The sequence below is a fragment of the Chlorocebus sabaeus genome, chromosome 23 (genome assembly GCF_047675955.1).
Source record: "Chlorocebus sabaeus isolate Y175 chromosome 23, mChlSab1.0.hap1, whole genome shotgun sequence".
Classification (NCBI taxonomy): domain Eukaryota; kingdom Metazoa; phylum Chordata; class Mammalia; order Primates; family Cercopithecidae; genus Chlorocebus; species Chlorocebus sabaeus.
In genome coordinates this window covers 20,976,722-21,000,319 of record NC_132926.1, presented here as the reverse complement: position 1 = coordinate 21,000,319, position 23,598 = coordinate 20,976,722, and the positions used below count along the sequence as shown (strand labels likewise).

General features: G+C 35.7%; 1 protein-coding gene across 3 annotated transcripts in view; it reads right to left on the bottom strand.

Moving 5' to 3' along the window:
- Positions 1-23,598, bottom strand: part of GABRB2 (gamma-aminobutyric acid type A receptor subunit beta2) — a 261,064-nt gene that overhangs the window by 104,349 nt on the left and 133,117 nt on the right. For all 3 annotated transcript variants that reach the window (XM_008015212.3, XM_008015209.3, XM_073010543.1), the window contains one exon: positions 17,379-17,461. In XM_008015212.3, coding sequence (XP_008013403.1) covers positions 17,379-17,461 — 83 coding nt within the window. The remainder of the gene's footprint in view (positions 1-17,378; positions 17,462-23,598) is intronic.

Here is a 23,598-nt window from a genome sequence, read left to right as displayed (position 1 = left end):
AGAACCACTTTAAATACAAAGATACAGATAAAATCAAAATAAACAAAGATAAAAATATTCATTATGTGAAAAGTGTGGATAACGTCAGAAAGGTTATTTTAATATCCTATAAAATGCACTTTGAGACTAAGAATATTGCCAGAGATAAAAAAAGGACATTTCATTATGATAAATGAGAAAATTCATCAGGAAGACCTAATAATTCTCAGTGTATACGCCACAAATAATGATCTTAAGATAAATAAAGCAAACATTTACAGAATCAAAGGAAATATAAATTACAAAAACATAGTAGGAATTTTTATACTTCTCTCAGCATTTGATAGAGCTAGAAAATAAGCTAATATAAACATAGAAAGTATGAACAACCACATTAACCATTTTGATCTAATTGTCACATTTAGAACAGTATTAATAACCTTCAACTACACAATACACATTTTTAATGCATGATATATTTACCCAAGATGGACAATTCTCCATAAATTTTAAAAGGATAGAATCTACAAAACAAACTACAAAAGTATTGAGTTAAAAATTATTAAGAATACTATATATAGGAAAACACCAACTAACTGCAAGTAAAACAATACAATTCCAAATAAATTATAAGACAAAAATGAAATCACTAAACCAACTGGAAAATATTTTTAAAACAGCATGAAAATACATTAACATTTGGGAAAGCGAATAAAGCAGGGTATATAAGAGGGAAACATGTTTCTTTAAGCCCTTATAGTAGAATTCAAGCAAGATTTCAAATCGGTGGCTCAAAGTATCACCTTAAAAAAAATCTAGAAAATAATGAGCAAAATAAATACAAAGGAAGTGTAGGAAGAAAATAATAAAGAGCGGTAATCAATGAAATAAAAAATACTGAGAAAATAGAGAAAACTAACAGAGTCAGAAGATGATTCTTTGAAAATACAAACAAAATTGATAAATATCTAGCAAAACTGATCAATGATAAAGAGAATACAAATCACCATATTAAGAAAGAAAGGGGATTATTGCCACAGACACTATAGACATTAAAAGAATAATAGGTGAATACTATGAATAACTTTATGGCAAATTCCAACATCTTAGAATAAATGGAAAAAAATTATTGGGAACTAAAATGTACTGAACTAAATATGACACATGAAGAAACAGAAAGTCTGATCTGTTTAAAGTCCCATATCTGTTAAAGATACTGGATTTGTCTAGAACTTACTCAAAAGAAAACTTCAGGTCCAGATGACTTTAGTTGGAAATCTATCAAACATTCAAAAAGAGAAGAAAATGCCAAGTTTACAAATTTTCAGAAAATAGAGAAGGAAGATGGATCACTGTCCCCACTCATATTTTGAGGCCAACATAACTCTAATATCAGTCCTAACAAGGGCATTTCCAAAAAAAAAATAGGAATTACAATCCAATATCCTTCATGATGCAAAAATCTTCAACAAAATATTAGAATATCACATCTAACTTCATGTAAAACGACAATCTATTATGGTTAAGTAATATTTATCCTAGGAATGCAAGGTTGCGATAGGTTTATCATTAGAAATCAAATAATATAACCCACCATATTAGCACAACGAACAAGAAAAGATACGATCATTCACTGAAGGGGCTACTTATCCTTCATCTTTGGTTAGATTAGGAAGGATGCCAGCTGATAGCCGGAGCGCAATTTTTTTATGAAGGGATGGATATACTTTATATTCTGAGAGTTTCTAGCCTTATAAAACACAATAGTCCCATTTTTCCCCTTTTATCTTTCCATAGTTTGAAGAGCTAGTGATGACCTGAGTTTGAAGGCAAAAAGGAAAGGGGGCTCCTTGAAGATAGCAAATGATTAACAAACATGTTTGTGACTGTCTTCCTTATTCATCCAACTATTCATCTATCCACTCATTATTCAACAAATAGTTCTGAGATTTACAATGCTTTGCCCTCAACACTTTGGGCATAATGATTAAGAAAATAATCATCATACTCACCCAATGGAGCTCACAGTCAGGAAAAAAAAGGCAGACATTTATTATGAAATAACACATATAAGTATTGGAATTGTGCAAACTCCTATGAAGAAACGTTACAGGTACTTTGAGAGAGGGAAATTAACAAAGGCTTTGCTAAGAAATAAAATCTGATTTTAGATTTGAAGGTGTGTAGGAGTTAGCCAAGCAAAGAAGGGAAGAAAATATGCTGTAGGCAAAGAGAAGAGCAAGTAAAAAAATCCTTTAGGCCATTCAAAAAATTTTTTTTCTGGTACAATGACTTCTGTCTCTGGATCTTAAAGGATAATTGCGCTGAAGAGCCAAGACTGCCCACTCCAGCCTGTATGCCTTCTACCTTGCGGTCATCAAAAGGTAATTCTCTCCAACTCAATGTGATTTGCAAGAATACAATAAGTACATGATCTTTGGAGAATCTGTGATTAAGACTTTAAGTGGAAGGGCCAGGAAATAATGTCAAGGAGAAGTTTCTATTTTCTGATCCTCTCTTCCTCCATTCCATAGCCAAAAAAAAGAGAGAAAAACTTACTTTCTTTGAGTGGAAGTTTTAGACAATTGTCTTCTATGTGGCATATTGTGCTTCAGAAATTGTTCTGATATTTTGGGCTTTTATAGCCGCATACAATGGCTAACCAAAAAGCTTAAAATACCAGAAACCAGGCCTAGAAAAATAACAGCTCCATCAGGAAGTGGAAAACATACTGAGCCCAAGTAAACCCCATCTATTCCTCGCAGGGAGGAGTTAGGTCCTGGTCTGCTTGGACTTTAGTATGTTAGAGTGCTATGATTAGAGGGACTGAAGATTTCTCCTGGCTTCAGGACTGTCATTCACCTCCTATTTGGCAATGGAGAATTGGGCAGATCATTTGTCTTTTTCTTTCTGGAAAAACGGATACAGCATTCTCCTCATCTGTGGTTTCCCAGAAGAGAGAGGTTGTTAAAATGAGAATAACAAACCCACTTTTGTTAATAACGAATCCCTTCTTTGGCTTTTGAAAGAGTCTTTTTACATATTTTCTCTGAATTCTTTCCACGGTTTTCCAAGTCTAGTAAAGTATCAGTAAGTATATGTTAAATTAATTATCAACTACAGGATGCCTGTTTTTTGAGCCTATACTGTTTTATTAACTAAACGAAAAGTATCACCAGCATAGTTTGAATTATCAAACTCTGTGTTTGTGGTAGTCATTTCACAAAGTATTCACATATCAAAATATCACATTGTACATAGTAAATATACTCAATTTTATTTGTCAATGACATCTTAATAAAGTTATAAAAAATAGCTTAACACAATATCAGATTGTAACTAGACTTTCGGGAGTAAATTAATTTCAATCTCAACATGTCCAAATGTGAGTTTTAAATTCTTTAACCCTCGGTTTCCTCATCTGTAAAATAAGAATGACATTATGCCTGCCCAAGGGGCTGCTGTGAAGATTAAATTAGATGATAAATGTAAAGAGCTCACCTAGAATGTGTAGCACAAAATGACATTCCAAATAGTAGCTATTGCTCATCTTACATTGAAGATATTTCTTCAAAACTTAAAAGAACCTTTTTGTTAAACCTTAAAGTACATTTTTTCAATGTATCTTCACAATCATAAAATTGTATCCCATTAGCATGACCTTCACTTAAAGCGCTGATAAGAAAACAGTGGAATTAGAAAGACACAGTCACATAACTTTTCTGCATCTATAAGTAATCTAGAATTCTTTCTGTCTTCTTCTCACATATTAAAATGATTTTGATATAATTATAATTCAAAGTAGCCACAATTATACAACTCAAGGCCAGCACATCTGTAATAGATTTTTCCCATTTCTGTCCACCAACCTTTACCATTTGGCAGTATATTTAATTAAATTTATGCTCAATAGTACTTTATGTAAGAGTTTTAAGTATAAACAAAATTCCTCAATGTATAGCCAAAATAAATATTTATTTCTAAAGATAGTGAAAGTGGCATGTGAAATCAATCAATATAACAATGAGAGTGGCTTTGTGTCTTAATTAAAAATATATTTTTTTAAAGTCCTGTTTATCAGAAACAAATTTAAGAAACAAAGTAAGTAGCAGTGATCTAAAATATTCTTGACCGATTTATGGATATTATACTAAAATGCTCATTCTGTCAATGTATAAACACTTCTCTTAATAACAACGACTGAAAGGAACACAAGAATCACTTCCTATATTAAAACAGTTTAACACCTTAACGCCCAGTTCTGACATTAGTGCTCATATGACTTAAGCATCATTTTTCCTCAGTATATTTTAAATGTAGTTGTAGCTTGGTGTTAATGCTGATTGAGAGCATGACACCTGAGGATAGACTGTCTGGGACTGAATCCTGACTTGATATCTCACTAGCTGTGTGACCTTACTTAATCTCTTCGTGCCTCATTTTATTCTCATACGGTAAATACACCACAATGAGAAAATGAACATAAGGCATTTAGTACACAGTAAGTTTTCAATAATTGATAGCCAGAGGTAGATAGATAATTGATAGATAGATAGATAGATAGATAGATAGATAGATAGATAGATAGAGACAGATAAATAAATACGGCCATAGGATAATTTACGTAAAGTACCTATTTATTTAAGTAGCCAGAAATCACTTATCAAATGGTTTGTGGCCAGGAAGGGTTATAAATTCCAGCAGAGGGTCATACATATATATTAGGGGATTCCTAATTTCACTATTTTGTATTTTCTCTTGAGAGGACCTATATCTAGAGTAAACTTAAGTGAAATTAGTTAAATTGATAAATTTCCTGACTGCCTGTCATATACAAAGCAGAACAAGAGATAAAAGATAATACAGGTCATAACCCTTCCTTCGATAAGCATAGCGGTCAAAGTACTTAGTTGCAAACAACAAAAACTGACTTTGGCTAAATTAAACTGACAATGAACAGATCATAGAAGGCAGAGGATCCACTGTGGAAACTATGCAGTCAGCAACAATGCCCAAATGTACAGGGCAGAAATGGTCCTGTGAAGTTATCGGTGCTGCCTCCACTGAGCATCAGTTTCCACCGCAGATATCATCAGCATGTGCCACTAAACACTGCTTGCCATCCACTGCCACAGCTGCCATCCTTCTTAGGCTGGACTTTTCCATAGACACTGTTTTTTTGTTTGTTTGTTTGTCTGTTTTTTGGGGGTTTTTTTGTTTGTTTTGTTTTCTTTTGTTTTGAGACAGTCTCGCTCTGTTGCCAGGCTGGACTTCAGTGGTGTGATCTCGGCTCACTGCAACCTCTGCCTCCTGGGTTCAAGCGATTCTCCTGCTTCAGCCTCCCGAGTAGCTGGGACTACAGGCATGCACCACCATGTCCAGCTAATTTTTGTATTTCTAGTAGAGACGAGGTTTCACTACTTTGGCCAGGATGGTATCGATCTCTTTACTGTTTTATTTTTTACCACCCATTTCCAACTCAAAGTTATGTGATTGGCGGTGCCTTGGTTTTGCACCTGCCTTCTAGTTTTAAGGGAGGCTGAGAAGATGATTCTCTGACTTTTTAAACTACTGTTATGGAGGTGGGTCTGTCTCATAAAGTAAGGAATTCTACACATACAGTGTTTGGGTATGGGCCAGGCAAAGAAATGTCCACTGAAAGCATACACTTCAGTAGGTAGGATTTGATGAAATTATCATACAAAGAGGAATGCGTTAATCATATGTTAGATGCGTAAACAAGGAAACAATATATACAGTGATTAAAGACATGGGTTCTAAAATCAGAATGACCTCAGTTTAAATCCCAGCTTAGCCACTCTGCTTGATACTGGGTTCTGACTTACCACAAACTACACTTCCCAGGATCATTGTTTTCTATGGTTCTAAACGTGATCCAGACTCTGCCAGTCAGATGTACTTGCGGGGGACTTGAATTCAGGACTGCATTGAATGGAGAGAAAAGGATGGCACAGAACATCTGCTGTGCTAATACAGACTACATGAGAAGCACTGTGGTTTCCGTTTAGCAGCTAGAGCAGTGACTTCTTTATTCAGCAGGTGCTCCCAATATACCAGCAGGAATAGTGGCTGCCTTGGCAATACATGACTGGGCTGTAATTTTGGGAGTCATCTCTAAAAGCACACAGCCTCACATCTTTCTTCAATCCACCCGATAATTCCTTAACCCATATAATCCCATTCTGTTGAAACTAGCTTTATTGGATTCAATTTTCTTCAACTAAACCTTAATCAACACATTCACTTGCTAACATGGGCGGCCTTATGTAAGTTATACAACTTCTCCAAGACCCCATGTCCTCATCTGTAAAGAGGAGATAATATAAGTAGCTGCCCCATAAGAGGGTTGGGTGAGATCTTGTTTGTAAGTGCACAGCACAAGATCTGGCACAAAGCAATCATTAAATACAGGGTAGTTACTACTGACGGTGATGGTGACAATGTAATTTTCATGGGGCTGGCGGCAGTGGAGGTGTGAGCAGGGGTAGATGATAGACTCTGGAGGCTACCATGAAGAAAGAGGTATTTGATTTGCAAAAACTAGCACACGTTATTGAAAATCTATGGAAAGAAAAATATCTTCAAGCAGTAACACAGGAAGCCAAGTCTAGGATCTGAGAAAAGTCAGTCGGTGTTGCAGTTCAATGGGCTGCAACTATCAAACAAAAACAACAGGAGGTTTCTGGAAATGCTTCAGGGAAGGTTTGTGGGTGTATTTACGCCTCTGGCTGAGGATGTTCACATCAGGTTTCACAAAGTGCTCTCCAGCATTCACTGAAAATGCTAAGAAATCTGCAAATGTGGCATTTTCACCTAATTAGGATCAAGTATAAAATGAATCCCAGCCAAGAGGAGAGTTTTTGCAGAATGATGGCATTGTTGGCACCTTTCCTGAGCCTAAAAGAAAACTGAGTAAACACGTTTGCACTCCCACCACCCTCCCGCTATGAAATTTGCCCACAGAGAGATTTACAATATGTTGTGAAGACCTAAACTGCCTTTTTTAGATCTAATGGGCAATTTGAAGGCAGGGGAAAAATTAGCATTAGAAATTTAAAAGAAGGTGTCCATCACCTTCAGAAAAGTAAATAGACACAATGTGGGTTTTTGAGCAAAGCCTTATCAAACACTCAGTGTCCTGAGAGACACTGGAAATCATTTAGTCGTTAAGAAAATGCTTCCCTTTTGAGAACCCATAATGGGAATCAGTATCCTTATAATTGCTCCTTGCTGTTCTTTGAGTTGAAAGCTGAGCCTTGTGCCAGCACGAACCTAAGCTTGACAGCTGTGCTTACCACCTGGTCAAAGGGGTGCGTTGTTCTCAGGCTCTGGGCTCATTTAGTTACCAGTCGGCTTGTTACAAATGAGGGATTGGAAGCCAGTGGATTCAACTTACCCGGGTTTTACACAGAATGTGTATTGATTTTTTCAACGTTACAGGGTAAAAACATAATAGGGGGTGGCGTCTACTGCTAAAAGACTTCCCCTCCATCTCTCTCTTTGTATCTAAAATTCTAGGTTCCAAAAGGTATCTACTGATTCATGTGAAAGTCTTGACCACTGCCAGGATGATATAGGTAGTCTACCCACAATCTGCCCTTTGGGCCAGCAGTTATTACGGTATACACATGCCCTTCATTAACTGTTCCATTTTGCGTGCTATCTCAGAAAGAGTCTAATGGTGTCTTGAGGGAAATGAAACCAGAAGGTGGGTTTTCACTTGTGAGAGTGGGAGATAGTTAATTTGATAACATTATGAATTATGTTTCTCTCTGGTTTTTCCACATAGAAATAATAAAATAATAATTTGTAAATACAAAAATAACTATATTTCAATTCTAAATGTACTTGGGGTCCCCTTTACATTTTATCATACACAGAGGAATGCGTAGAATATATCTACCAAGAGATGAACACTTTCAGGGCAGGTTTTCATTATTCGTCTTAATGTAATAGTGAAACTTACAACGGATAGTATTTAAGGGTAGAAAATAGTTATTTGCCTTAGTGATACCTTATAAAATAGATACCCCGCACTGCTATAAGATCTGTTCAAGGCTTACCTTGTACAATAATTGCAATGCCTCTTAAGTATTCAATTATATCTTCCTTTAACCCATTAATTTTACATTAGAAAAATGTTGCCCATGTAACATGTAAGTCTTATCAAATATCACGAATGTAAACCAAGTCTAAAGAAGTGATACTATAAAAGATTCATCCTGAAGGTTTAAGTAGAAAATTTCCTATGGAACAATATCCAATTGTATATTCTCTATGACGTGCGAACTGGGTATTTCAATTACACATTCTCTATGATGTGAAAATTCAACTTCTATGCATTCATCTTATATATTAGTGTATTCAACAGACTTTCCTGAGATGATGGAAATGTTCTATTTGTCTCCACTGTCCAGTACGGCAGCCACTTGTTACATGTGGCTATTGAGCACATGAAAATATGCCTTTTATAAATGGAAAAATAAATTTTTAGTATTTCTTAAGTTAAATTTATATTTAATTTTACATACCATATAAAACAGCATAGCTATATATATTATGCAAAAATATATGTTTATATACACATATATATACATTCATATACATAAAATCATGGTTGTATTTGATGATACAGCCTCAATCATATACAAATTATAACACTTAAAATAGCAACACAGCAGAAATAATTTATGTTTTAAAATAGGCAACTGGTTACAGAAATTATGGTTCATTTAAATGTAGATACTAGGGAGGAACTGCAAATTATATTCTAAAGAATATTTCATAAAATAAGATATATGTGATAACGCTCTTAAATTTTTAAAATGAGATTAAATATTGCACATGCAGTTAAATATTAATGTGTATTAAAAAAGGTGAGTTCCAGTTTATGACAGCATATTTACCTTTCCCGCCCTACTCCAATCTTACAAGAATAACTCTAAAAGGAAGGAACAGTAATAAATCCATACTAGCATGATAAAATGGGAAAGTATGCCATCATTCAGCCAAAAATATTGAAAAATTTAGAAAAGTTCGAATGTAAATGAAGTTACATAGATTCAAAAATTAAAAAGAGAAACCTCAACCTAAAAAAGGATTTGGATGAAGCAGGGCTAAGGAGAGAGCCAATCTTCCCGCTAAAGACCAGAGTGGTGACTTTCAAGCTATGGTCCCTGCACCAGCAGTATCTGTATGGCCTGGAAATTTGTTAGAAATGCACATTCTCAGACCTCACCCAGGCCCACTGAGTCAGAAAACCTGGAGATGGGTTTTAATAAACCCTCCAGGAGATTCTCCTGCCCATTCACATGTGGGAATCACGCTCCAGAACAGTCATTCCCAGTGCTGGTTGTTCACTGCAGTCACCTGAAGAACTTCTAAAATTGCTAATTTAATAGGCCTGTGGTGTGGCCTCATCATTTGAATTAAAAAAAAAAAAAATCCCCAATGATTTTATAATATACAGCAAGGTTGAGAACGTATGCCCTAGAGAATTTCCAAACTCAGTCAGCAAGTTCAACGTGAGAGCGTGTCCATGGATCTGCCAGACTGGTTTTCTTTCTCTCCTACAACTGTTTGTGGTGATTTCACCCAAGATTACAACGTAAGAAAGCCCCTTAAACAAAGTGGGGGCTGCCTAGTTCCTAATTTAGATATTGGACTGAAGAGAATCAGGACAGAGTTTCAGATAGCTCTGGGCACTTCTATAAATAGAGGGAAAAAAAGGAATCCCATTTCCTTCTAGGAGTGAGAGTGAAATAATCTGAAGTGCAGGAGGCTCAGATGAAAGTCGTGGTTATCTGTGAAAGGTCCTAGTACACTCTCTCAAAGAGGGAGACTGGTGAGCATGGCCAGATCTCCTCCTGTACCATCCTCTTCAGCAAAGAGACTGACTATGGAAACCATCATGTAAAAGTGCTGAGGAAATGCACATAGGTTTTAAAAACCCATATGAGAGACTTGATCTGGTCAAATTAGTCTTTTATTTACAAACATGAACTGAATTCCAAGATTAGCAGACATCTGAAGAAAATCATCAGCATGAAAAAAGAAAGACCAAGATAAGCCAACATACATCATCAGAAAAGAAAGAGGAACAGAGCAGAAAACTTGTAAAATAAATTAAATTTTGATGTTTAAAACCAAAAGGACATTCCATGAGAACAAGTGAGTATGGAAAATGAGTAACCACATCATAAAGAAGAGTTCTTAGAAACTGAAAACGTGACTGCCAAAACAAAATATTTACCAATAATAATATCTTTAGAATAAAATAAATATTAGCAATCTGGAAGATACGAATTAAAAATTTCAGTTCAGATCCATGGCACATTTATGCAAGAGACCAACGATCTATTTAGTGCAAACCTCAGAGGGAGAAAACAGAGACATTAAAAGAGGACATTAAACAAATAAGATTTCTCTTTACTAGGGGAAAGAACACTTTAGATGGAAAGGGTTTCCTTGTGTTATTTTTAATATTCAATATTAAGACATACCCTTTATACCCAAGTCACTAGTTTACTTTCTAATAATGGAAAATTGAAAAGGCAGAGTCTTCGAGTCCAGATATACATCAAGGTCAGAAATATCCATAGGAAATGCCAGAGGTTCAACATGCATATTCAAGCACTTGTCTATGGTCATGGGGGATCAATTGTTAAACCAAGATCACATTCCAACAAAGTATCTTCACACAGCGAGAATGGAATATAAATTCCTCACTTCCACAACACTGGACACAATTCAAGAAAATATCAAAATAGAACAGTGATGCAAATTAAATTTGTATGTAGTGACACCATGGAGCATTTGCAATGCTCTTTGCTTTTTTCTCAATAAATAATTATAACGAAGACTCACTGGAGTTTTACAGGAGTATTTTTCTAATTTAAAATAACTCAAGGATCACCTAAAATATTTATTAGTTTCATTATGTGACACCTCCACTTTACACCCTCATTTCACACACATACATGCACAGACACATGCACACATACCTTCTCTTCTGTTGAGCCTTAAGAAGATCAAAATATTCAAGGTTTAGATTATTCAGAAAGAGAGAAAAATATTAGGATTTTAGCCTTATTCCTCATAGGCACAAGTGTGAGATATATTCCTATGAGGAAAATCTGAGAGAAGAAAGATTGCTAGCTAAACAACAACAGACCAACAGCAAAACACATAGGTTGTTCTACTTTAAATTTTAGCAGGGATGTGATTTTCATCTTTTCCTAAATAGCATTGCTCTCAGAGGTATATGCATATGGGATCTGCATCCTCACATAAACCAGGGCTTGCCTAGTTGTCCTTTAACTGAAGTCCTATATATTTTTGCTTGTGCCAAGTAACCCCTAACCTACAGCTACTTAGAGACAATGTAATCCCATCGCTTGCTCAGTGAAAGAATTCCTTTACTCCCAGAAAATGACTTTACAGAATACAGCAGCCCATCTGATTTTTCACCAGCTGTAACTGCTATGAACTTTTCTTTTTTTAACTTTCAGCTGAAAATTGCCTTTTGGCATCTTTTACCATTAGTTAATTTTGTCTTTAGAGTACACAGAGTCTACTCTCTTTCCTTAAGAGGAAATTCTGCATTTATTTGAAAATAGCTATCCTGTTCAACCACTGCCATCCTTCCTAGCCTAAGTGTTCCTTCCTCAGGGTAAATGTTCCCTCCGTCACTCCAGTTCCTTCTACTGGCTTTCCAGACTCCATAGTTTATATGTCATTCATATTTTGGTTGTTCTGCTTGCTAAATATCCCTCTTAAAATGTAACTCTAACTGAGCACAGTATTCCAGCAGTTATTTGATAATGATAATGATGATGCTATAATGATAACAGCTGCTACTTATGGAAATATCGGTACCAAGCCTTGAGCAAAGATCTCTATCTTGATTATCTTATTACCTTTAAGGGTCACAATATCGTACAAATGAGAAACTGCAGCTCGAAGAAGCTAAGTGACCTGTTTAGTTAGCTTGAGGAAACCATACTAGACAAGTCTATCTCTATTCAAACAATACCCTCTTATTCACTATACCACATTTGCAAAGAGCCCCACCAGCTCACTACTTCCTCTGTTACAGATGTTTTGAGACTACTGTTATACTCTAAGGTGCTATCGATGTTTACCCGGGGGTGGAGAAACATAATGCACTTTTCACTTTTTAAGTTATTAAAAATACCGTATTTATGTTTACTGAAATATTAGTGAATATATAGCATAACCCAATACAGAATATATTAACTCATTACTATAGTAAATTTGGATGCAATATCTCAAATGCTTCAATGTATCAATCTATACTGACCTCTTTGACAAGGATGATTCAGAATAAAATTGTTGAATAAAGAAAACACAGCCTTTATTCCATCAATGAGCCAACAACATGTTGTCTTTATATAGTATACAAATTGGAAATCAGTAATACAACAGGCACATTTCTGTCTTCTGCCTTCCTAAAGCATGGTGCATACTCTAAGAAGAGATGCTTATACCAAAACACTCTCACACACTCACAAGTACCTTTTGCTATATCAATCAAATAGGCTTTAGATAACCACCAGGTTTGTTTGCCTTCTTTGGCCAATTGAAATGTTAATAAAACCATGAAGGGATTATATTTATAAATGAACTGTTCTTTCACTTAATCCAAATCCAGAGGTCAAAATGTTTTTAAATATCCGTCCTTGTATTTTGAAGCTAGCTATTAATTCTTTCCCTACAGTCAAAATAAAACAAATGAATTTGCATCTTATACTGTAGGCACAGCTGGCTGAAACATTCTATGAGGAAGTAGATAGCACTACAGAAAATGAGACTTACTTGGAATGTCAAAGCAAGGGCCAGAATAAAATCTACGAAGGTTTAGAAGGGTGATGCTGGGCTCTGGGTCTCCTCGGCTAGACTTACTAATCTCATAATTAGTGCAATCCATGGCAGTATGGGATTTTTAAAATATAACAACCAAAGCTGGGATTATTATAGTAATAGTTATTATTAATTACTGAAGTTGCTATTTATTTGATGTCTACCATGGACCAAAGCAATGTGTTAGATTCTTTGTCTAAAGGACTCCATGTGAGCTTCATAACAATCTCCTATGTTAGGTATTATTATTTCCATTTTACCCCTGAAGAAAGAGGGTCCACAAAGTGAGTGACTTTGGCAGCGACTTAATCAGCGACTCTGAGAGGCCAGCAACAATTGGTTTCTGATGCTGTCACAAAGTGTGTAGGACTTTTTTCTTTATCTAAATCTCAAAAGGAGACGCCTGACGGACTGTTTCAGTAACACTTTGTGTATCCCTGTGAAGGTGCCTGTGAAAGAGCTGCTGAGAAAGTTTTATGTCTTCTAGTTCTTCGTAGATCCCACTATGGCTGAGATTGACTGAAAATCCACATTGTTGAAAATGAGAACACTAAATGTCTTCTCTGCGACACTGACGCTGGCCAGTCCAATTCACTCAGAGATAAGATGAGACGAAAACACATAATGAATGAACAAAGAATTGTCCTTTGGATTTTTAGTAATCTGAGCAGCTTATCAATGGGTTTAGTTTAGAGAATTCCTTAATCCTTTTCAGACAAGCAGTTCACATGCCCTAAGTGGAAAACCTGGAACCAGAGTGAAGACTAGATAAGGCAGCTTTTCTCCCGAGGGAGGGAACAGGGGGGCATAATGAGGCCACATAACTGACATTGGTATTGTGTAGTTGAGCTGGCACAGAATACAGCTAAGTATCCCCCTGACTATTCCCATTTCAAAGAGATATAATACTTCCACCACCTCCTTTTCACTATTTTTTATATCTGGATGAGACATATTAAGTGGCCTCGCAGTGTAATGACTTTCAATGTCCTCTTGACAATGTGATTAAAACTTATTTTTTTTAAAGAGAGAAATCTTTGATTTGTACTAACAGTTCTAAATTATACTTGGCAGCATCAGATTCCAAAAGCATTGGCACACCTGGGGAGAGTCACTATTTCTGTACCAGAACTCATTCCTAAACAGCAAGTGCATTCAAAAGAATTTTGTTTATGTAGGCTTGGGTATAACTTTGTTGTTGTTTGGTGCTTTTTGGGTGACACTTCCCTAGAAAAAGAGGCAGTATTCCAGTGTCCCTTTCCCAGCCTGTACTGAAAGTTTCAGAGAGAGACAGAAACATAATGCATGCTATGTAGACAAAATATGGTAGAGTTGCCTCTGACCACACAGGTAACAGGAACATGTAGGTAAAAGGTGGCTTTAGGAGACAGAATTGGAAATGCCTAGGAATGGATTTCTCTTTTCAATTTTAGCAGTTAAGTTTCATGGCCTTCATGGTGATAAATATCATCAAGACCCATCTAATTCTACAAATCTCATGAATTCTTTGAAACATCTTCCATCCCTCTATATTTAAGAAAAGTCATGAAGTTGGTGTGGTCCATATTAACCTTTTAGAGCCCTCAGTACTTTATTTCAAGGCTTGCTTTAAACAGCCTTTTTAAAAGATGTATAGAACTAAATACTTCATCTTGGCAGCAATTTTTAGTAATGCAATTTTATATTCATACATGTATTGACTTAAATTAGACATTGAGTATCCTTAACCCAAAAATCTGAAACATGAAAGGCTCCAAAATCCAAATCAATTTGAGTGCTGGCATGACACTCAAATAAAATGCTCACTGGAGCACTTCAAATTTTGGATTAGGGAGGCTCAACTGCTAAGTATGTAATATACTACTTACAAATATATTGCAAATATTCTAAAATCTGAAACAATCTGAAATTCAAAACATTTCTGGTCTAAAGCATGTCAGATTTGGGATACACAACCTATATATCTATCTCCCTCACCTTAATAAAGGAGACCAGGGATATTGTATATTGTTATTCACTATTAGATCTTTAGCGCTTATTACGATACCTGGTAAATGGTTAGTGTTCAATAAACATTTAATAAACAAATACATTCCTGAGTGAATGAATGAATGAACGATTAGCTCAATCCTAATGTCCCCCGACTCCAAGCTGCCAAGAGTCAGGTTATGTTATCCTCTCCTGAACTGATCCAATATACTGACTGTTGATATGTTGACAAGGTACTAATAATTTAGTAATGCCACAGTTAGGTTAATTTTCATTTGCCAGAGGGAGGGAGGAAAAGAGGAGAGCAGAGAAAGAAGGGAGGGAAAAACAGAGGGAAGGAGGAGGGGGAAGGACAGAGAGAAAGACAAAAAGAGAGATGAGGGGAGAGATGGGATGGGCAATATGAGAGAAGAAGAAGGATGTGAGAAAGAGAAAGAGAATGAGTGAATGCCCAGAGAACTCGTAGTTTAAGGAATGGGATCCTAAATTCATTTCAATACGTTTAGTTAGTAAACAACCTGTTTACAACAATAAAGCCTGGATACCATGTATATCATTAATATACCACCATATCTAATTCTCTGTAGCAATGATTTGCTAACAGTCTAAATATGAATAAGCCCAAATTTTCCATAAGGCCAGCTTATTTCCTACTTTTTAGATTAAGTGGTTTTAGAAGAAGGGTCTGTTAATCTGGTCTCTCCAAAATCAGTGTCTTTTCTAAGCAAGTCAGCTATCTTTCAAATCAGCACAGAGCCACTGTACCACTAAGTGGCTGAATGATCTTAGACAAATCACCTTACCTCCTTGATTTTGACTCCCTGTGGTTGTAAAGACAGAAATATTAATATCGACCTTATTGAACAAGGTGATTGTGAAATGAAGTGAGATATGTAAAGCCTAAAGAATCATCATGGTAATTTTTAAATATTCGAGTCAAAATTGTAATTTAATAACAGAAAACTCTTAGGTGTTGCCTGCATCCTTAGGCATCCATTCTTTAAAATAAAGAGGTCTTGTTTACTTATCTGAGAGGGTTGTAGAAGGCTCAAATGAAGTAATATCCACGAAAGTCCTTCACCTACCTAAACTATGATTATTTGATATCACAGAATAATTTTCCCGCAAAAAATGCTCTTATGCTGTCTCTGACAGAACATATACCAAAATTGGAACAAAACATGCTTTCACCACAGAAATTCATGAGTGGTACATAGCAACGTGCTTATTTCAGCATATTCTTATATCAACAAAAAATTACAAAAGAATTTGAACTTTGTAGAACATTATTATGCTTTCTAAATTGTAGCCATAAATTTAGAAAATGCAACATGCAATGCTATCCTAAAAATATTTACATAAAGTTAATCATTGAAATCCTATGAACCAATGTCATTAACTAGTTCTATAAGGCAAAAATATAATTCGAAAATAATGATGATTTGAAATACAAGTATGCAATCAGTTTCTTCAAAAATACATGTAATTTAATTACCCTGGAAGCTATCTTTTAAATCGAGCAAAAATATCCACAATGTGTCATAAATGCCATATTTCTGCTCAGAGCAATGATTTAGTCATGCTACTTGCCAGAGCTAAAACTCCTCACAAAGGCTAAGAGTACCCTCACAGCAGTCTGGTTACTCATTATTTAGAATTCTGGATATAAAATTGTCAGCTTCCAATTATTTAGTGGGATAAAGATTTCGTGAGATAAAGTATGGAAACATTGCAAAGAAGTGACAGAGACTCAAAATGTTCTTCTACCTCAAACCATCTCCCTGTGTGACCTCCAAAATGGAGATGTGTTATAAAATCACCATTTTAGCCCACCCAATAGGGCAGCTGACTGAATCATCAATGTGGAAGCTAAAATCATGGCCTAGAAAAGCAAGCACATTGCAAAACAGGTCAGCACAGTAAACAGAATTCACATACACACGCACACACACACACACTCACAATCTTGCTCATCAGATGGCCTTCAGCAAAAAATATACTTTAGAGACTGAAAATAGTCCCTTGAAATAACAACAGAAAACATTCTATAAAACCTTACTCTATGAATGTTTTAACTAATCTGAAAGACCACATTTATTTTGCAATTACAAAGATAGAAAGTTTATGAGAGACAAAGACAGGACAACTTGTGACACTCTGCCACCTCCACCTATTTTCCAAAGCCTGTTGTAACTGTTTGCACCAATTCCATATTTTAAATGCCTGAAATAGCCCTTGGTCCCCTTCCCGGCTGTTAGCATATTCCTTTTATTGTCAGATTATTTTGTCCCTAAATATCTCTACCGAAGATTTAGGGATGAGACTAAGAGGGTGGCAGCATAACTGAGAAAAGATGCTGTCAATGCCTCCCTCAACCAAATTTAGTGAGCTGGCAGATCCTAGCCCTAGCTCAGGGCCTGTGGTCTGGACATGAGCCAGCACCGGAGTCCTCTGCAAAAGAACCTTAAAGCAGAGTCCAGTCTAGCTGGATTCTCAGAACGACTTACAGCTCTCAATTTCCAAGGTGCAGTTTTGTTCATCCAGTGGGTACCTCCTTAGGTCCATCATGCAGGCAGCTGTGGTTGTGATTCTAGAAGATAAATAGCAATGATGAGTGTTGTTAGCAGGTCTAAGGCTGGAGCTGGGAATTTAAATCTAAGTATCAAAGAAGAGACTGTGACTTAGCCTTAGTATTAATGAAAATGACTGATGCAACTTTAATAACCATATTTCTTTATGAATCTCACACTGATTCAGAAGATAGAGACTGGACTAAATCCGTATTTCCCAAAGTATGGTCCATTATCTACTTGTATCAAAATAATCTGAGAGAGTTTCTTCAAAAGGCACTTCTCATGCCCCGAGAGTGTGTTGGGGAGAGGTGGAGTGGTGCCAAAACTCTATTTTACAAGCATCACTGCTGACTGAGAATGTGGGCAAAGAATATTCCCATTTCTACCACATTTATTTTCTCCTCCTTTCCTCAAGATCAGAAAAACGTAAGTTTTGGTCCATCATTTTTCACCCTTCTATACACAGCATAGTATTTTGCCAGTGCTTTAATATAACACACAATCAGCCTTTTATCTATACCTGATTTCGGTATTTTATCTATACCTGATTTCCGTCCTGAGTAATCTGATGTTTTCATGATCCCCTAGACAGTATACTCCTATGGGATGGCACAGTTATTTATTTAGAACACTTAGTACCTTCATTATTTTATCAGGAAAAAATAAATACGTTCCTTCAATTTGTCTTTATATTTCTGTCATTATTTTTTACTAATCTTTCTGTTGACCTTCTAGAAGCCAAAAAACATATACATTAGAGTTTTATATATTGTTTTATATATTATTATATATAACTACATATAACTATATATAATTATTACATACAAATATATATAACTATATATAATTATATATATATAACTATATATATTTATATATATAAAAAAAACTCTAAAAGAGTTATCAAGGTATGTTTTCTGATTAATGAGGCATCATAGGATCATGAAAGTACACAAGTTTTAAAACATACCAAATGTAGGTATGAGTTCCATTTTTTAGTAAAAACTCCAACAGAGTACTTGGCACATAGTAGACCCTTTGAAAATTTACATCTGCTGAGGGAAACTAAAAGTAGAAATTAATGTTGAATTTGATCAACTTTAGCTTACTCTAGTGTGAGGGGTACTATACTATGTGTTGGGAACAGAGAAGAAAGATATAGCTCCAGCTTGGGAGAAGTGATCTATAGCTAGACATTTTTATTTTAAAAGTTTTGGACAAAATCTAAACCAGTAACCCAGGTGGACTGAGCCGATGGAATTCCTGAGACAGGTATGAGAGTCTCACTCCTCAGATGCAGAATGGAAACGTGATTAACTTGAAGTAAGTCATTCTCGGCTCTTTGGTTTGATTTCTGTTTCATTAAGGTTTGTGCTCTGTTAATTTCGTAAGTCTCCTAGAGCTGATATTTATCCCAATTCCTTCATTTCTTTCACCAAGTCCTGTTGGCTCTGCTGCCTCGATTCCTTACCATCCCCACTGCCTCCCCTCTGAGTCTACATCCCCAATACCTTACATCCAAGGCCCTGCAGGAGCTTGGTCTCCCAGTCTCCCTATTCACTGCTCCACTATGCATTATCCACACAACCGTCAGATCTTTTAAAAACATAAATTAGATCTTTCCACTCCTCTGCTTAACATTTTCAATGGCTCTTCCAAGATGAGCCAGAGCCCTGTCTATGGCCTGTTGTATCTGGAATACTCTGGTCCTTTCCTTCCTTCTCAGTATCATCTGACTCCATGTCCTCAATCAATATCATTCGGCCTTCTTACTTGCTCACTCTGCCTAGAACATGTGTCTCCCTGATCTTTACAGATTCCTCGCTCCTGATCCTTCAGTTGAAAATGATCTTTTCTGACAGTCCGTTTCCAAGCAGCCCACCTAAAGTGGTTGCCTTAACTAACGCTCCATCTTATCTTTCTGTTTATTTCCTTCAAGCAATCATCAAAATCTGAAATTATTTTGCTTATTTATGGCCTGTTTGTGTTTAGAGACAGGTTCTTGCTCTGTTGTCCAGGCTGGAATGCAGTGGCACCATCTCAGCTCACTGCGGTCTCAACCTCCCGGTCTCAAACGATCCTCCAGCATCCTCCCAGGGTGCTGGGATTACAGGCATGAGCCACTGCACCCAGCCTTCTTTATGTTTTTTTTGTAAGAACCTGTCTTCTAATAAAGTTAATAAAGTTTAGGCTGCTTAAGGGCACAGACTTTGTTCTATTTGCTGTTAAGGAACTCAATAAGTATCTGATGGATGAATAAGTGCATGAATTTATAAAGATGCCAGGAGCTGGTTTTGCTCATTGTAAGTCTTTCTATTAATATTTGGAGGATTATTTTATTACATTATTTCTCTTTTTTTTAGTTTAAAACTAGAATGTGTCTAGAATGTTGTAGAGGTTCTTTTTATATTTTAACAATAGATACATTTTAATTCATTTAAGATTACATAAGTAGTACCAGAGTTTATCTTATCAACTTGATTGTTTCTGTTTTCAATGGGATTTACCAAATTCTTATATTCTATAAATTCTATTAAAAGTTATATTTACATTTTATTGTTCACTCAAGGTTAAAAAACTACAATTTATTTTGGCTCTGTGACACTTGGCTAAATTTCTCACTGGTCCACTGATGTTTTTTTGTTTTTTAGTTTGGTATTACATGTACATTCATTCTGAATTGCCAATAACATACAGAGATCTTTACCATACAGAACAGACATTTTCAACAGAAATAAAATTAGGTACATGATGGGCATATTAAACACCAATGCTATTTATGTAACATGGCAGAAATAATCCTGTCTTGAGAAACTAGGGAAAATTAACCTCATCTGATAGAATGGATACAAAAGATATGAAAGTTACAAGAGCATATATACAATTACAAAAAAGAGAGAGAGCCAAGTTTAGAAGGCTCGATTGGGTTAATGAGTGAAGTTTGCAATTGCTACTATAGATTGTGGTTCCCACTTTCTGCTGATACATGTTCATGGCAACTAGCATCCCTGAACTGGTGCTGGAAACACCAAGAAAAATATACTGGCTAATACTACTGCAAGAGCAATGAGTTCTACTCATGGTTTAAAAATAAATTAGAAGAAAGCGTTTTCCTCACAAACACATTCCTATTTAGTCCAGCATTTTACTGTTGGTTTCATGGTATAATACACTTCATAAAGCTAAAAGACATTTATAATGTCTTCTAGTCAATATTTACAAAGCATTTGTCAGTGTCTTCTGTTGGATTAGAACAGAAACGTTGCAGCCAAAATAGTCCATTTGGAGTCCGGATCACGTAGTCGATGATGAGTAACAGACAAGTCATTTGTATTCTCTGACACTTAGTTGCCTCATCCTGAAAATTTCAATGAAAACTTGCCACCCTACTTTGCTGTGATATAACAAAAGTAGGAATATTTTTAACTCATAAAATGTTCTGCAACTTTTGTTATAGTTATTACTACCTGCTAATGTGTAGATAGTGATAACTCATTTTACTAGAAGTTATTTGGCAGTGTGAGTACATCTTTATATACATAAAGACATGTAGAATACCCACACACTTACATTATAAGCAAGGCAGAGATATCAAGATGGATGTAAATAGCTTCCCAACACATAAATTTGCAAAATAAATAATTACTCCCTACATATATATGGAATTCTAGGAAACAAAATATAGATGTACAACAAGCTTGCATCTTTCCAGGTGTGTTATGAGATCGGGAGCCACATCTGTTCTGTCATACTTATATCTCAAGCCCTTTGATAAGTACCTGGCACATGCCACCAACCCTAAATAAAAAATAACAATAATAATAATAATAATAATAATAAAACCAATATAACAATAAATAAAACTAAGGGAGGGATCAATAAACATAAGCATTCCAAAACTAAATATTTTGATGCAATTCTCTATATTTAGTAAGTGCCTTATTTAACTCATGTAAAAACTCTCAAATATATTTGGAAGTTAAAATATAGAAGAAGCTATCCTGGAATTAATCTATTCCAAAAAGCTTGGGAATAAGCACCTAAATCTGTTCTTTGGGACTTTTTGATTTATAACAGAGCTGTTTCTATAGGAAGAAGTCAATATAATAAACACAGTTAATGAGCTTTTCACAAACATGTCTTTCTGAGTGATGACAAACATCCTTAATGGATCTTAAATAAATCAACCACACTACTAGGAGTCTTTGAAGTGAGGCTAGTACACCATTATGCAGGTATCCTGATTAATTTTTAAGACCATTGTGAAACAGTTCTGTCTTCAATCAAAGGCAAGAGTCAATGATGCCTCGAGAATGTGTCTTATTTACCCGCAGTAAATCGTCTATAGTTAAAAGTGGAAAAGGTTCTTCCATGGGGTAAATTCTATTGCATAATGAAGACCACCCTTGGGAAATGCTAATATTCTGACTGGACTAAGAGATGTTTGGATAAACTCTTTACTACTTAGCCAATGGAAAATATTATCCAAAAATTACTTGTGTCATAAAATATTAACATAGAGCAAGAAAACAAATATACAGCACAGCCTAAACAGTCACTCAAGGCATCTATAAAATCAAGAAGTACAACTAAGCCAGTATTTTGTACCACAGCCATAGTAAATATTTTATAAAATCAAGAAATACAACTAAGCCAGTATTTTGTACCAAAGCCATAGTAAATATTTTATAGTGTCATTACCTGAGATTTATTGATGCTACCATAGTATTCCAAGTTTTTTGTTTGTTTGTTAGTTTTGTTTTGTTTTGTTTTGTTTTGACAGAGTTTCACTCTTTCGCCCAGGCTGTAGTGAAGCGGTGCGATTTCGTCTCACAGTAACCTCCACCCGCCAGGTTCAAGCAATTCTCCTGCCTCAGCCTCCCGAGTAGCTGAGATTATAGGCAACCGCCACCACACCCAGCTAATTTTTGTACTTGGAGTAGAGATGGAGTTTCGCTATGTTGGCCAGCCTGGTCTTGAACTCCTGACCTCAGGTGATCCACCCGCCTCGGCCTCCCAAAGTGCTAGGATTACAGGCATGATCCACCGCACCCGGTCCCAAGGTTGTTTTTGTTTTGTTTTGAGACAGGGTCTCACTCTGTCACCCAGACTGGAGTGCAATGGTGTGATCTTAGCTCCCTGCAACCTCCACTCCCCCAGGCTCAAGCAATCCTTGTACCTGAGCCTTCTAAGTAGCTGGAACTACAGGTGTGCACCACCATACTTGGCTAACTTTTTAAAATTTTTGTAGAGACAAGGTCTCACTATATTATCCAAGCAGGTCTTGAATTCCTGTGCTCAAGCAATCCTCTCATCTCGGCCTCCCTAAGTGTTGAGATTGCAGAAATAAGCCACCATGCCCAGCCAGCATTCCAAATTCAGATATGACATCTGGATCCAAGTTTGAATATGACCAAAGATAGCTTTTAAGTAATAACAAATGCCTTTGCCAGCCAATATGAAAACCTCAGAATCATAATCAAGGTGACGTAACTTGGGCCTTTCAGTAGCTTCCTTAAGAGGGGCTTCAGGACTAGAATATGTGGTCAAACATGTGAGACTCTTGTTTAAGAGTTTAAGGATTTTAACCAGAAATTATAAGAACGTGACTTTGGACCTTATTTGATTTCTTTATATAAGCAACCATCCAATTATTCCACAAGAAAAAATACATCTTTGTATGTTTAAAAAAATTAGATGCCTTAACCCTAACTATATTCAAAACATATTGTTGTAATACACAGCATGTTTTTACTTTGTTCAAAATGTGTATTTACATAAAAACACAATTTATTCTAATGACAAAGAATAAAGAAATTCTCCAGCATTAGTGGGCATCAATTACTACAGAAAAATTAACATGTTAAAAATGCCAATTATAAAAAATATATTGATATATATTTTTGCAAACTACAAAGCAAACTAATATAAAAACTTCAGCTAGTGGGGGAAAAGATCTAATTGCTGAATTTAAGCCTTAGAGTATGAACTAAACTTCTGAAAATTCTAAAGAGCTCACCTGAGTCTTTTCCTCCAATGTTACTTTAAAAAATTTTTACTTTCAAATTCTCCAAGAAGACTTGAGGTTATTCTGTGTCTCACAACCACCTTAGTTAGAAAATGGAATTAATATCTTACTTATATTTCCTTAAAA